At 38.0% G+C, this 16,211-nt stretch overlaps 1 protein-coding gene across 3 annotated transcripts in view; it reads right to left on the bottom strand.

Moving 5' to 3' along the window:
• Nucleotides 1-16,211, bottom strand: part of LOC100313710 (protein tyrosine phosphatase) — an 84,943-nt gene that overhangs the window by 11,221 nt on the left and 57,511 nt on the right. For 2 of the 3 annotated variants that reach the window (XM_085503018.1, XM_085503019.1), the window contains 16 exons: nucleotides 15,118-15,408; nucleotides 14,542-14,844; nucleotides 14,167-14,270; nucleotides 12,396-12,573; nucleotides 12,041-12,140; nucleotides 11,223-11,741; nucleotides 7,762-7,856; nucleotides 7,257-7,354; nucleotides 6,696-7,121; nucleotides 6,385-6,539; nucleotides 5,115-5,400; nucleotides 4,782-4,952; nucleotides 3,990-4,124; nucleotides 3,508-3,633; nucleotides 3,225-3,379; nucleotides 2,883-3,018 (listed from right to left, as the gene is read on the bottom strand). In XM_085503018.1, the coding sequence (XP_085359144.1) occupies nucleotides 2,883-3,018; nucleotides 3,225-3,379; nucleotides 3,508-3,633; nucleotides 3,990-4,124; nucleotides 4,782-4,952; nucleotides 5,115-5,400; nucleotides 6,385-6,539; nucleotides 6,696-7,121; nucleotides 7,257-7,354; nucleotides 7,762-7,856; nucleotides 11,223-11,741; nucleotides 12,041-12,140; nucleotides 12,396-12,573; nucleotides 14,167-14,270; nucleotides 14,542-14,844; nucleotides 15,118-15,408 (3,278 nt within the window). 3 annotated transcript variants of the gene reach the window in all.

Genomic DNA, 16,211 nt, shown 5'->3' with positions numbered 1-16,211 from the left:
ACTAGCTGTCTTTGTATATTACCACCTAGGACTAGCTGTCTTTGTATATTACCACCTAGGACTAGCTGTCTTTGTATATTACCACCTAGGACTAGCTGTCTATGTATAATACCACCTAGGACTAGCTGTCTTTGTATATTACCACCTAGGACTAGCTGTCTTTGTATATTACCACCTAGGACTAACTGTCTTTGCATATTACCACCTAGGACTAGCTGTCTTTGTATATTACCACCTAGGACTAGCTGTCTTTGTATATTACCACCTAGGACTAGCTGTCTATGTATATTACCACCTAGGACTAGCTGTCTTTGTATATTACCACCTAGGACTAGCTGTTATTGTATATTACCACCTAGGACTAGCTGTTTTTGTATATTACCACCTAGGACTAGCTGTCTTTGTATATTACCACCTAGGACTAGCTGTCTTTGTATATTACCACCTAGGACTAGCTGTCTTTGTATATTACCACCTAGGACTAGATGTCTTTGTATATTACCACCTAGGACTAGCTGTCTTTGTATATTACCACCTAGGACTAGCTGTCTATGTATATTACCACCTAGGACTAGCTGTCTTTGTATATTACCACCTAGGACTAGCTGTCTATGTATATTACCACCTAGGACTAGCTGTCTTTGTATATTACCACCTAGGACTAGCTGTCTTTGTATATTACCACCTAGGACTAGCTGTCTTTGTATATTACCACCTAGGACTAGCTGTCTTTGTATATTACCACCTAGGACTAGCTGTCTTTGTATATTACCACCTAGGACTAGCTGTCTTTGTATATTACCACCTAGGACTAGCTGTCTTTGTATATTACCACCTAGGACTAGCTGTCTTTGTATATTACCACCTAGGACTAGCTGTCTATGTATATTACCACCTAGGACTAGCTGTCTTTGTATATTACCACCTAGGACTAGCTGTCTTTGTATATTACCACCTAGGACTAGCTGTCTTTGTATATTACCACCTAGGACTAGCTGTCTATGTATAATACCACCTAGGACTAGCTGTCTTTGTATATTACCACCTAGGACTAGCTGTCTTTGTATATTACCACCTAGGACTAGCTGTCTTTGTATATTGCCACCTAGGACTAGCTGTCTTTGTATATTACCACCAAGGACTAGCTGTCTTTGTATATTACCACCAAGGACTAGCTGTCTTTGTATATTACCACCTAAGACTAGCTGTCTTTGTATATTACCACCTAGGACTAGATGTCTTTGTACATTACCACCTAGGACTAGCTGTCTTTGTATATTACCACCAAGGACTAGCTGTCTTTGTATATTACCACCTAAGACTAGCTGTCTTTGTATATTACCACCTAGGACTAGCTGTCTTTGTACATTACCACCTAGGACTAGCTGTCTTTGTATATTACCACCTAGGACTAGCTGTCTTTGTATATTACCACCTAGGACTAGCTGTCTTTGTATATTACCACCTAGGACTAGCTGTCTTTGTATATTACCACCTGGGACTAGCTGTCTTTGTATTACCACCTAGGACTAGCTGTCTATGTATATTACCACCTAGGACTAGCTGTCTATGTATATATTACCACCTAGGACTAGCTGTCTTTGTATATTACCACCTAGGACTAGATGTCTTTGTATATTACCACCTAGGACTAGCTGTCTTTGTATATTACCACCTAGGACTAGCTGTCTTTGTATATTACCACCTAGGACTAGCTGTTATTGTATATTACCACCTAGGACTAGCTGTCTTTGTATATTACCACCTAGGACTAGCTGTCTTTGTATATTACCACCCAGGACTAGCTGTTTTTGTATATTACCACCTAGGACTAGCTGTCTTTGTATATTACCACCTAGGACAAGCTGTTTTTGTATATTACCACCTAGGACTAGCTGTCTTTGTATATTACCACCTAGGACTAGCTGTCTTTGTACATTACCACCTAGGACTAGCTGTCTTTGTATATTACCACCAAGAACTAACTGTCTTTGTATATTACCACCTAGGACTAGCTGTCTTTGTATATTACCACCTAGGACTAGCTGTCTTTGTATATTACCACCTAGGACTAGCTGTCTTTGTATATTACCACCTAGGACTAGCTGTCTTTGTATATTACCACCTAGGACTAGCTGTCTTTGTATATTACCACCTAGGACTAGCTGTCTTTGTATATTACCACCTAGGACTAGCTGTCTTTGTATATTACCACCAAGAACTAACTGTCTTTGTATATTACCACCTAGGACTAGCTGTCTTTGTATATTACCACCTAGGACTAGCTGTCTATGTATATTACCACCTAGGACTAGCTGTCTTTGTATATTACCACCTAGGACAAGCTGTTTTTGTATATTACCACCTAGGACTAGCTGTCTTTGTATATTACCACCTAGGACTAGCTGTCTTTGTATATTACCACCTAGGACTAGCTGTCTTTGTATATTACCACCTAGGACTAGCTGTCTTTGTATATTACCACCCAGGACTAGCTGTCTTTGTATATTACCACCTAGGACTAGCTGTCTATGTATATTACCACCTAGGACTAGCTGTCTTTGTATATTACCACCTAGGACTAGCTGTCTTTGTATATTACCACCTAGGACTAGCTGTCTTTGTATATTACCACCCAGGACTAGCTGTCTTTGTATATTACCACCTAGGACTAGCTGTCTTTGTATATTACCACCTAGGACTAGATGTCTTTGTATATTACCACCTAGGACTAGCTGTCTTTATGCACAGGTAAACTACAAACCAATTATTATACAATCCATGTTCTTGATTACTTCTCAACAAAGCAGTTTTCCATCCAAACAAGTCTAAATATCATTATGGAACCATTACAGGTAATATAAATGAAATTAGAAACATACCTCAGTTTGGACCATTGCTGGCCTCTGTGTCCTTAACGTCTTAACGGTTTGGTACATATCTACGACACCTTCATATCGCATACGCTCAAGTACAATACTAAGAGTGATGAAAACACCTGTCCTACCAACTCCGGCACTGTAACAAATTGGAAAAGTGTTAAAACACAACTCGCACAAACATGATCTTTATTTGCAAATACATAAAGAAGTTGAATATCAGGGAGTGTGTGAGTTTGCTCTTTTCTGTATCAGGAAGGAGGGGGGGGGGTTGAAGAAAGATGACAATGAGTATATTGTCATTTGATGTGAAAAATCTCTCTACCATACATCCATGTGACTTACCTACAATGAACCGATATGGGACCATCCTGACCAAACTGCTCTTTTGTTTTGTGTACTTGGCCAATAAAATCAATAAAGCCTTCACCAGATTTGGGAACTCCTTGCTCCGGCCAATCCGTGAACTGGAATTGTCGAATTGTTCGTGACTGACCATCCTAAAAAATACATGGTACATGCAATTAACATCAGTCAGTTCTTTAGAGAAAGCATGCCCTCTATGTTGAATTGTATATGAAAACTTTTGTTTTAATATACTATTTTAATGACAACCAGTAGGACTCACCCTTGCATCTGTAACTTTAAACTCTCTTAGAATATATTGTGGCATATTATACTCTGACATTGGATCCACAACAAAGTACTGGTACCTTGCTGATCTCTCTGCTGGCCAATATTGATGACACTTCTCCTACAAGAGACAAACCATCATATTGTAGACTACTGTAAAACCATTCATTTTCACAATTTTGACATATTCACTGTTTCAATTTCACGTATTTGTCCAATAAAATCAGTGAGTTTTTTTCACAAATTCATGTAGATTTAATAATTAATGCATTAACAGTATATCTAGGTTCAATTTAATATAGAGATCTAGATTTCACAACAACAACATACTATGCACATCAATAAAGTAATTGATACAAGAATTTAATAAATTAAACTACCATATTTGCGCTTTTTGAAGTGCATCTAAAAATCACATAAACCAAAAGATGCATTTATTGTAGAGTGAATTATTAAATTAAACTTATTTTGACTTACCCTGCCCATCTCCCTCAGTTTTGTTAACATTACAATAATAGTGGAGTTATGTTCCCACAACATTCTCCAGAAATCTTCAGTAGTTTCTGCCAATGGACCTTGGGTAGCAATGTATGCAGACCGTGAGCGGTAACCCTACAATGACAAACGTACAATATGTATACCCATAGTACACATGGCACCCAAAACAAGCACTGTATTTGTATTTGCAATATTTACATCACATTTAAATACTTCCCACAATAAGTGCAGCATTGCTATTGCATTTGACGAAAATAGAAATACGTCACAGTGCACAGATTATCATGTAAACAATGTGTGAAATGACTTGCATAGAATATGTTTTTATTGGTATCTACAGCGGTTACCTCTCACTAACACACAAACAGAAAAAGTATAATAATAGAGAATATACACAAATCGAAACATAGCTGTATTTTCGTGACAACCTCATACAGTGCACAACACAAACTTGTACTTTAGATCAAAATACCAACCCTCAGATCAGAATGAGATCTTCACACCTCAGTGTGCTCACATGTCTGCAATTATGCATGGATGGATGTGACATAGTGTCTATGACTGATCTCTTATTAAAGTCTTAGTTGATTGGACAACATTGAATTAATTAATCCATTAACATTAATTTAACTCACTATAATACACAACACCATTGCTGGATTAGTCAATTTAGAATCCAACAGCCATTTTGAATTTTAAAAATATTATATCTATAAAACGCTTATATCGTCCACTGGTTTCTGCTTCACACTGTACATGGAGTTTACTTACATCAATGAAACTTGCATTAATATAATCAGAGCCGTCCACACCTCTGATTGGCTGCAAGCAAACTCTTGTTGATTCATATGGCATAATATTGACCAATCGGTTCTTGAACTTGTTGGCTGCAAGGTTTGCACTCACAAATCTTGAAGGCTGCGCTTTAGTATTGGCAAGACGCTGTGGTACAAAAGGTGGAATAAGTATTAGAAAGCCATGATCATTTAAGTTCAACTAAATTCAACAAATGTATTCTTTTCGTTTTCTGATTTATAATATCATTTGAAAAAACCAAGATTACATTGCTTGTATTACAATCAAGGTTATTAGAGCAAGACTTACTTTAAACTCTAGTTCCATTCCTGTAACCGTTTCACCTGGTTCAGGCTGAGTGAGTTTCTGTATATGTGCATAGAGATTTCGTGCTGGCACCTCGGTATTACCACTCTGCACCGCTTCTAGCAATGCATCATGGATAAAGATATACTGATCCTCCGTTTGCACCATGTAGTTCCTTTGAGCTCTCAGACAAGTCACATGACCATAAATGTCAACAGTCTTTTCATGCTTGATACGCTCCAGCATAGAGTCAATCACGATGAAGGCTCCAGTTCGACCAACGCCCGCACTGCAAGTATATACAATCATTTAAAAAAAAACAGTGAAGCATTTTCATTTTGGTTCCTGGCACTCAATTTCCATACATCGAGAAAATTCATCAATAATTTAGACATGTTTAACTTTTGAGGTAGAAATAATGTATTTGCACTGGTGGTATGTGTCAATCAAAAATTGCATTGGTTGTACAAATATTATTTATTTTGGTAATAGAAACACCTCTGTAATTTACATAGGTGCATGCACTGCTAATAAAACAAGCAGCCTATTGGCTGAGATAGCTCCGCTGTTAGCAATGCACATTTCAATTAAAGAACTGAAGACATCATTAGAAAATGAACAACATGTATAGTATCAAAGCAATCGGACTTACAGTTTTTAACAAGAAGTCGAAAATATCACTTTCTACCAAAAATGACAAAAATATTCACCAAAATTAGAGAATTTAAGATATCATCACGAAATGAACAAATCTGAGAAAGGTCTACATGTAGTATCTATATATGTAATATCAAAGCAATTGAACTTTTGGTTTTTAACAAGAAGTCGAAAATATCACTTTTTAACCAAAAATTACAAAAATATTCACCAAAATTAGAAAATTAAAGATATCATCACGAAATGAACAAACCTGAGAGAGGTCCACATGTAGTTACAAATATATATAATATCAAAGCAATTGGACTTGCGGTTTTTAACAAGAAGTTGAAAATATCACTTTTTACCAAAAATGTCAAAAATATTCACCAAAATCAGAGAATTGAAGATATCATCATGAAATGAACAAATCTGAGAGAGGTCTACCCAAGGTACATATACACGAAGTATCAAAGCATTCAGGCTTGTAGTTTTCAAGAAGAAGTCGAAAAAGTAAAACATTGATACAGACGACGACGACACCGGACGACGACGGACAATCACTCATATGATAAGCTCCACTCGACAAAGTCGACAGCGGAGCTAATAAATACAGTAGATATGAAAATAAGTATACCTGCAGTGTGTTATAATAGGTCCAGCATCAGGAGGATTGCATGCTTTCACACGTCTCAGGAATGCAAGAACAGGGGTTGGATGTTCTGGAACGCCGTGGTCAGGCCAAGCGGTAAACTGGAACTGACGCACTTCACGCTTCTCCCCAGCACGGTTCTGAAAACAATTATAACATGAGTTATAAATTCTAAAACATAATAGCTTTATTAGCTTTATTTTCCCCACTACAAATCAATACTACATCTATGTTGACTGGCCTTATTCAAATTTAGCAAGACAAGTTTAACACATGGTTCAAAGAATAAAACTTACCCTCAGATTTGCTATGACAAAGTTTCTAACTGTGTATGTTGCCAACTCAGTTGTATCATTCAATGTCACTTGAATGTATCCATACGTCTCAGTCCCACGTGATGGCCAGTACTGATCGCATTTAACACGGTTTCTTTCCTCCAATTTGGTCATCATGACAATTGTTGAGCTTCTCTGTTCCCACATCATGCGCCAGAAGTCAGATATAGTTTCCGGCAACGGCCCCTGGGTCGCTATGTATGCGTTCTGTTTGCGATAACCATCACAATAATTAGCGTTGGTGTAATCACTGCCCGACTGTCCATCAACGGGTTGTAAAACCACACGAGAGTGATCATAGGCAATAACATTTGCATAACGGTTCTTTGTTTTGTTATAGTCCAGATTAGAGTGGTCCCAGGTGAACTGTTGACCTGGCTCGATAGACTGCAAAGTAAATTGAAAGAAATGTGTCAGTGACATTGGACATTATGTTCATAGAACCAACTTTATCATAAAGTTGAGTTTGGTTGAAAAGTAAGAGCAGAAGATGAAATCTATTCTTTAAGAAAGTGTACTTACCTCATACTCTTGGGAAAATTTGAGATTATCGTTTGCTTTCAATCTTTCAATGTGTTCTGATAGATCACTGACAGGAATTGGAGGATGGGACATCATTGCTATAATCAACATACATTCAGAATTGAGTGTGAGGTAGAAACGGATAGCTTCAAAGAATGAGGATGGTTAAAAAATAGGCAATTTGATTCTTTTAAAATGAGAATTCTTTCTTCTATTTTAAATCTTAGTCTGACATAAAATTATTCACTGTAATTAATTATTCATGATATATATAATGACGTTATAAAAACATGGAACAATTTAAAAAAAAGAAAGTAGGAAGGTGCTTTGTGTAAAGAATTCTACACATCAGTCAAAAGGTCATTCATTGTAAAAATAGTGTTTTCACTGTAACATTTACACAATTTTATGATTTAGACAGTGCTGTGAAATCAATGTGAAATGAAAGCTGTTTTCAAACAATATTTATGGGAATTTCACCAAACACAATGAATGGTATTCCTACCTGGAGTCTGGAAATTTCTTCTTCTCATCTCAACAGGATCAGATGGATGAAGCGGTACTTCTACTTTTGTTTTTGGCGTAGGGTGGCGACGTTTCCTACAATTAAAAAATCATTGACTTACCAAATTAACAGAGCTTTGACAAGAAAGTTTGATGTAAAACCCATGCAATTGAAAAGTTCCAAATACTGTAATTTCTCTATTTGTGGTGAATCAGGGATGGAAAGGAATGCAATATGCAAATCAGTGTATATTTCAGAAAAGAATAATTCATATCATCGAGGCTTTAAAACATTCAAAATGATAGCAATTATAGAAATAAACATGACATCAGTGTCAGTTTTAGAAAAATTCAGTTACTGCATTTAGTACATGCGTTACTAATAAAGAAAATACAGTATTAGGTGTACAAACAAAAATGTGCATTGGAACTGACTGGCTAATATTCACTGCAAATCAGAGGTCATTTATGCTAATAAAAGTATTATTGTTGTCAACTGATTTTTTTTTTAATTTGTTAGTTTGCATTAATGCCTGTATGTAGTAGAAACATAGCAATGTTCTGCCCAAACCAAGCGTTGAAGACAGGGGCTTTAAATTAAATATTTGAGTTCTGTACATTTGTTTCAGTGCAAAGTAGAATGTTGTTATCGTACTAATAAAGTAAGATCAGTTTTACTGAAGTATCTGACGCAGCATTTTAGGGAAATCTACATGGGTTAACAAAACCATCACAAATGAAACCTGCCATGTATAGCTATTAAAACTTGGATTGTGTAAAAACAATTCTGAAGAGGAAGTTGAACTGACATGGAAATAGGGTTGTGCACAATAAACAATATCTATGTTTCTACTGGTTTTGTCAAGAGGAAGCAAACGTAAGATCTAAGCTGTAGTTTAAAATACCTGGTAGACCTGCCTGGGTCTCTACTGTTATTTGTGGTGGTGATAACAGTGTGGTTAGCAGTTGGAAAACTTAATCCAAAGCAATGGATAAAGACAATATAAGTTTGCAATAACAGACACAACAACGCACAATGATTAAGCTCCAGTCAATGTCAACCTCGACCCCTCCCACCTCGGGCGATATGGGACAAATGTGGGGCATTAGACAGGGTTTACCGGCAAACTGTGCCCTTGGAGGTGGGGTAAAAGCCGTGTTTCGTGTCCCGTCATCGCTAGCATCGCCAGTACTCTGCTGATAGCAAGCATGGTCGACAGTGGCGATTGGTGGAAGAAATGTAGGGGGGGGGGGGATGTTTTGGGTGGGGATTTGCCTATTCATCTTGCCCCAGGAGGTGGGGCATTTTGCAAATTTTACAACAATAATTTCCAAATCCCCCACTAAACCCTGAGGTGAGGAGGGTGGGGGTTTGACATTGATTGACTGGAGCTTTAAGGTACTAAGAATTAATATTTTACAGTATTCATGGTGCTCATATTTTATTCACAGTTCAGTCTATCTTCAGCAGTATATCACCTCGATTAAAAAGGCAATTTTGGATAGAGAAATGTATGTTTCTGGGTGCAGGAACGTGAGAAACAATTTCCAAAAGACATAGAAACTTAAAGCTCAGTTTATTTCAATTGCTGAACTTATTTTGCCCAACCAAATTATAATTGCAGTTTGAATTCTGCTGAAGCTCACATTTCATAATTGCAAACTATATTACTGTAATGTATCAATCCTTGCTACCAAAGTACAAGTACATATAGTAACAATTGTTTAGGTTTGTCAAACAAAAGCAGCATAATATGCTAACACTAGGTGGCGCTGTGCCATTCATGGGAAAGGACCATTTTTTTTACATAAAAGATGTGGTGGTTGCTATAACGTGCTTTTCTACCGTATTCGACCGCGTTAGCGCCCATGCCTGGGCAAGCGCCCACCCCCCACTTTTGCACAATTTTTATATTTGGGGTCACATTCGGCAAAGCGCCCACCCCTTCAAAATGCAACTAATTTAAAACTTGGTCTTGCGTAACGAATCTTGGTAATCGTTTTTATAATATGATACAGCGTGGATATCGGCCGCTGTGAATATATATTGTGAATGCGTAGAACACGGTAACCGTGCGTAAACTACGCTTCGACAATGACCTGTTAATACAAGTAAAATGCGGTATATATTTCATGCCATATTTAGTTTACCTCTCAAAAATAGCTAGTTACTAGTTTTTTTGGAAAAACCGTGTCGTCTATTTGATGAAATCAATTCCAACAGATCGTACTTCGGCATCGATAATTCACTTCCGCATTGCGTTACCGGAAAGTCTTCGTGAATTTCCGAAGAATTGCGTCAGTACAACACAGCATTCTGATTGGTTAATAACCAACTTGACACATTAGGTCAAAGGACGCTGCTGCAGGTCAAATCATGGCGGAAAGTGATTTTCATCAAGAGTTTGCGTACGATCCAACACCTTCGTCAGTGGAGATAATATGACAATTTGACTTCGACTGTGTTCCAACAGACTCAAATGTTATTAATTTTGTAAATTTGGTGGTACGTAATTAATATTGTAATAAAATGTGCATATTTTTTGTGATCATTTCTGTTTCTTCATTATGAAAATCAATGACGACTCAACTAATTTCGTAGTTTGATTTTCCCTCAACAACGTAATCTGCCACTTGATGAATACAAATTTTCATTTGCACTCTTTTTCGAGGGGGGTGCTCGGGTAAGCGCCCACCCCTACAAAATCGTGATTTTCTGAGTTGAGGCTCCTGGGCGCTAACGCGGTCGAGTACTGTATATATATATTTTTGTTGGTTAACTGTACTTAATTTGTTTTTCTTGAATAAAAAAACTGTTTTTGTTGACACAAATATCAAGAATCATAATTTAAGTGTTTACATTACCCAGTTTTGTTACCCAGTTCTGTAAAATCTCAAATGTAGCAAGAAAAAGTTTTGGGTTGGGCAGTCAGGTTATACGAACCACACATTTTTTTTCTCTTGGTCTAACAGAAGTTATGAAACAACCAACATTGTAGATTTCAATTTTATGTTAAAGTGTGCTGGTATTATTCACATGCAGTTAGCAGTCAAAGCAAAAAAAATAAAAAATAAAAAAATATTTTTGTGAAAACAAAACATCTGACAAAAATGAATGAATCAATCAGATGAATGAAAAACAAACAAACAAACAAACAAACAAACAAACAAACAAATAAATAAATAAATAAATAAACGTAATTGTGCTAGGTCTGGGTAGTGCCATACTATTTAAACTCACACTAAGTATAAATACTATGGCAGATTGGATAAAAGACAGGAAACATTAAAAAAATATCTTGTTGGGAGACTTTTAAAAAAACGTTTTCTGATGTGCAGAAATCAGCTGAGATTAAATGACAACATCGCCACCAAGTCATCATAACAAGACATTTCTTTGATGTGTCCAGTGAAAGATTGTCTACCCAACAACAGTTACATATTACATTCAGTGAAGCTTACCTTCTGATTACAACAAAGATGATGATAACAATGATTGCTATGACAACCACAGCTGCTACTAGTGCAATAATCCACAAGAAACCACCCTCTTGTGGAGCAGCACTAGGTAACAACTCTGCAACGTTATCTGATTGTGGTCTAACAGGATCGGAAAATTCACTACTTGTGAACATTTCATTCATCTCCTCCATGACACACGCCGATGCGAAAAAAACATAATTCTGTCCTTCAATCAGTTCTTTGTTATTAAACCCATTGATGGTTCGTCCATCACCGATGACAAAAGTGTTTTCTTCATTGGGTTTCATTTCAGAGGCAAAAATTTTCATTGCAATGTATGCTTGTAGAGGCGTTGAATCTATATCCCGTTTCTTATGTAAAAGTGTCATGATGACATTTCGTTTACGTCTGTTAATGCTATTGTCATAGAGCGCATTGAGATATTGCTTAGGAGTCATTGTAGTTACAGCATTTCCAGCACTGTCTAAATCTACAGGTACCACAACCACAAGATAAAAACTGAAACACGAAACATGAAACGAACAACATTAATCGTATGCAGTGATTATCAATTGATGAACAGAATTATAATATAGGAGCTCAGTTTATTGAAATACATAATTTCTTTTACTATCTGAAATCATAGTTGCTCTACATGTTTATGTGAAACCATGTTAAAATCATTGAACAGACACTAGTTTACAATTTTCTGTTTTTAGGTCAATGACATTCAAACTGCTTGCAAGAAGCAATCAGATTATGGGCATTAACACTACACTATCACACGAAACTACGATGATATGAAAGATAATACTTACGATACGTCTCCATTTCTATTAGATGTTGGCATAATATTTAGACTAACAGAAGAATCAGAGAGCTTCTGAGCGAGAGATGGTTTTTTAACAGGCGGAGGAGCTGTGAAAGCAGACACATATTGAAGACATTAGCACATCATCTACATGTACATTTGCATATAATTTGCATATCAGGTATGTGCAATTCTTGTTTAGAGAAACTATATGGAAGACTCAAACAGCTTTAGGTAATAATCAAACAAATAAAATTAATTGATAAATAAATTCTACCTTATGCATTTCTTGCCTCTAAATGTCAGGCACAAATTAAATACCCAATGGCAAAACATGAGAGTTCTTGGAAATTGCCACTCACCGTCCATCTTGGTGTGAATTTTGGCTGTGCTAGGGGGACTTTCCACGTCACCAGGATGTGTTATAGCACTGACTTCAAACTCGTACAAGGTATTTGGATGGAGTCCTTCTAGTATTATACTGAGCTGATCGGCTTCAATGCTGAAGTGGGATCGACTAGGATTAGGCTTATAAGTGACCTGAAGATAAAATATTTAAGTCAATGTTAAATTAATGCTATAATCGGAAAATTAAAAAGACACTGGCTTTGGTATTTCAGTCTGTGGCCACTGGCTTTGGTATTTCAGTCTGTGGCCACTGGCTTTGGTATTTCAGTCTGTGGCCACTGGCTTTGGTATTTCAGTCTGTGGTCACTGGCTTTGGTATTTCAGTCAGTGGCCACTGGCTTTGGTATTTCAGTCAGTGGCCACTGGGTTTGGTATTTCAGTCAGTGGCCACTGGGTTTGGTATTTCAGTCAGTGGCCACTGGCTTTGGTATTTCAGTCTGTGGCCACTGGCTTTGGTATTTCAGTCTGTGGCCACTGGCTTTGGTATTTCAGTCAGTGGCCACTGGCTTTGGTATTTCAGTCAGTGGCCACTGGCTTTGGTATTTCAGTCTGTGGCCACTGGGTTTGGTATTTCAGTCAGTGGCCACTGGGTTTGGTATTTCAGTCAGTGGCCACTGGCTTTGGTATTTCAGTCTGTGGCCACTGGCTTTGGTATTTCAGTCTGTGGCCACTGTCTTTGGTATTTCAGTCAGTGGCCACTGGCTTTGGTATTTCAGTCTGTGGTCACTGGCTTTTGTATTTCAGTCTGTGGCCACTGGCTTTGGTATTTCAGTCTGTGGCCACTGGCTTTGGTATTTCAGTCTGTGGCCACTGGCTTTGGTATTTCAGTCAGTGGCCACTGGCTTTGGTATTTCAGTCTGTGGTCACTGGCTTTTGTATTTCAGTCTGTGGCCTTTGGCTTTGGTATTTCAGTCTGTGGTCACTGGCTTTGGTATTTCAGTCTGTGGCCACTGGCTTTGGTATTTCAGTCTGTGGCCACTGGCTTTGGTATTTCAGTCTGTGGTCACTGGCTTTGGTATTTCAGTCTGTGGCCACTGGCTTTGGTATTTCAGTCTGTGGTCACTGGCTTCGGTATTTCAGTCTGTGGCCACTGGCTTTGGTATTTCAGTCTGTGGCCACTGGCTTTGGTATTACAGTCTGTGGCCACTGGCTTTGGTATTTCAGTCTGTGGCCACTGGCTTTGGTATTTCAGTCAGTGGCCACTGGCTTTTGTATTTCAGTCTGTGGTCACTGGCTTTGGTATTTCAGTCTGTGGTCACTGGCTTTGGTATTTCAGTCAGTGGCCACTGGCTTTGGTATTTCAGTCTGTGGCCACTGGCTTTGGTATTACAGTCTGTGGCCACTGGCTTTGGTATTTCAGTCTGTGGCCACTGGCTTTGGTATTTCAGTCTGTGGCCACTGGCTTTGGTATTTCAGTCTGTGGCCACTGGCTTTGGTATTTCAGTCTGTGGCCACTGGCTTTGGTATTTCAGTCTGTGGCCACTGGCTTCATGAAGTATGACAGATGATTAATGCTATAGTTTCTTCGTCAGACTTGTGCTTTCTCAACACATGTTCAGAATAATGTTCTTGTCAATGAATCAATTTCACAACGAAAGGACACTGTTGAGGACTTTGACATGTCAAGTGACTTCAGACGTTAAATGACAAATGTGTAAACATAGCTATTTAAACAAGTTGGAACAAATCGGAGAATACAATGTAGGTCAAAGTGTCGCCCATTACCTTGTATTTAATAACCTTTCCAGTGGGTTCCGGCGGTTCTTCCCATGTCAGAGTCACTGAGTTTTTAGTCACTGGAGATGCTACAACATTATATGGAGCATGAGCTAGAAGGAAAGCATTACATCAAAGTCATTACAAGTATATAGTTGATAAATGATTGAGTTGTGGTCACAAGTCGGCCATTATGAAGGTTCATAATGTTTGAACAAAATCTGTCTATACATGACTGAGATCCATATTGGAAATAGTAGCAAATGATTGATTTGAATGATCGCAATACAGCCATCCTACGTGTGATGTAAATATAAAGTTTGAACATATAGAGATATAACTAGTAACATATTTTAGATTGCTGAAACAATTGATGCAACTCACGCATTGTATGACCCGTTGTGACGTGAATTACATCAGATAGCTCTGACTCGCCACCGCTGGTTCTTGCAGATATCCGTAGAAAATACTTTGTAGTCTCTTCAAGTCCTGTCAGCGTAGTTTCTGTGATGGAGCCAGTTGATATCTTTCTTGTCCAATCCTTGACAGGCAGTGTCGTGTCATCAGTGTAGTAGATAGAATAACCAGAGATGTGGCCTTGATTTTGCTCTGGAGGTTGCCAGTTGATGTCTATGCTGTGTGGGCCTAGAGTGCTAGCTTCTCTGATAACTGGTGCCCCAGTTGGTGCTGTCATACAGAAAATTCATTTTCAGTCTATTGGCATGGACTATGTATAAAATTTCTACTAGTATATATTGGATTCAGGCTTTCAAGCCAGCAACAACGTGGGTATCTTCTCATATAACCACCTTGGGGAAAAGCTTGTAGTGAGCTTTGCATAAGTAGGTTAGAGGTGGATATTTAAGTGGTACAGATCAATAAATATAATGACATATTTCCAGTAGTCAATGTCCATGTTTGTTTGAAAATTCCATTCACTATGTAGCTAAGAATACTTACGGGGTTGGAGTGTGCGTTGCACAACTTCTCGACTTTCAGGTCCACCAGCCACAGCAGTATAAGCTCTAACACGAAACACATACTCTGTATCTGGCTCTAATTGCCTGATAATCATCATGGTGTCAACAGTTTCATTGACTGATTTGAGTCCATTGGGATCTTTGTAGTAGGTGACCACGTATTTCTTGATAACACCACCACGCATGTAGAACGCTGGTGGTTGCCATTCAAGTCTCATGCTTGTTGAGGTAACAGGGCGTGCTGTGACGTTGAGTGGTGCGCCTTGAGGGGCTGTCAAGTACAAATAAATAAAAGTTAGGAAATGTCAGTAGTAATGTGTAACACATATACGTTAGTGATGTGTGATTAGAGCTGAGTTAGGATGACAAGGAATGAGATGGATGATGGTAAGATGAAGCAAGCTGCCAGTCACATAGCAACATACCTTGTTCTGCAAAGTGTGGGAGGGTTGGCATGGTAACACCATCCAGGATGCAAGAGAAAATTTAGGAAAAAGAGTATGCATGTTTTAAGCCATGTATCACACGATGCTTTGAGGCCTGCACTCGTTGGGGTATTATGCAAATATATGCAAATATTTGAATCTAGAGTAGATAAAAAAGCATTCTCTTCTGATATCTATTGTCTTGTTGTAGAAGTGGAGAATTTAAACTGTACTGTGGCTAATATTTTACAAGATTAAAATTTTAAATTCTCCATGAAGAAAAGAAGACGACTGGACTGAAAAAAACTTGTCTGCAAGTGAATGCTTAGTTGTTAGATGAACACAGAGGATAGCTTAGTTTCCAGGTCTTGTTGACTGAGATTCATCAAATTAGGGACAGCTGACTCAAATCAAGTCTTGATAGCCAAACATAGGAGAAGAGCTGGACTTTTCCTGTCAGCTTTTCAAGACCAGGATATGTATTTGGCGTATTTGCAATGCAAAGACTTCTATGTGCAAATATGTTGTTCCCATCAATTGTTAAATACTTTCAGTTGTACAAAGGTCCCCGGCTAGAAATGTGTATGCTAATATTAGTTCTACAACTTATTGTGAATTTAACATAGTGGCCCACAGTAATTCATTTTTT

The sequence above is a fragment of the Saccoglossus kowalevskii genome, chromosome 9 (assembly GCF_978046115.1).
Source record: "Saccoglossus kowalevskii chromosome 9, keSacKowa6.1, whole genome shotgun sequence".
In the NCBI taxonomy this organism is placed as follows: Eukaryota; Metazoa; Hemichordata; class Enteropneusta; family Harrimaniidae; genus Saccoglossus; species Saccoglossus kowalevskii.
The sequence above is the reverse complement of the archived record's forward strand: the minus strand, read 5'-3'. Positions and strand labels throughout refer to the sequence as shown.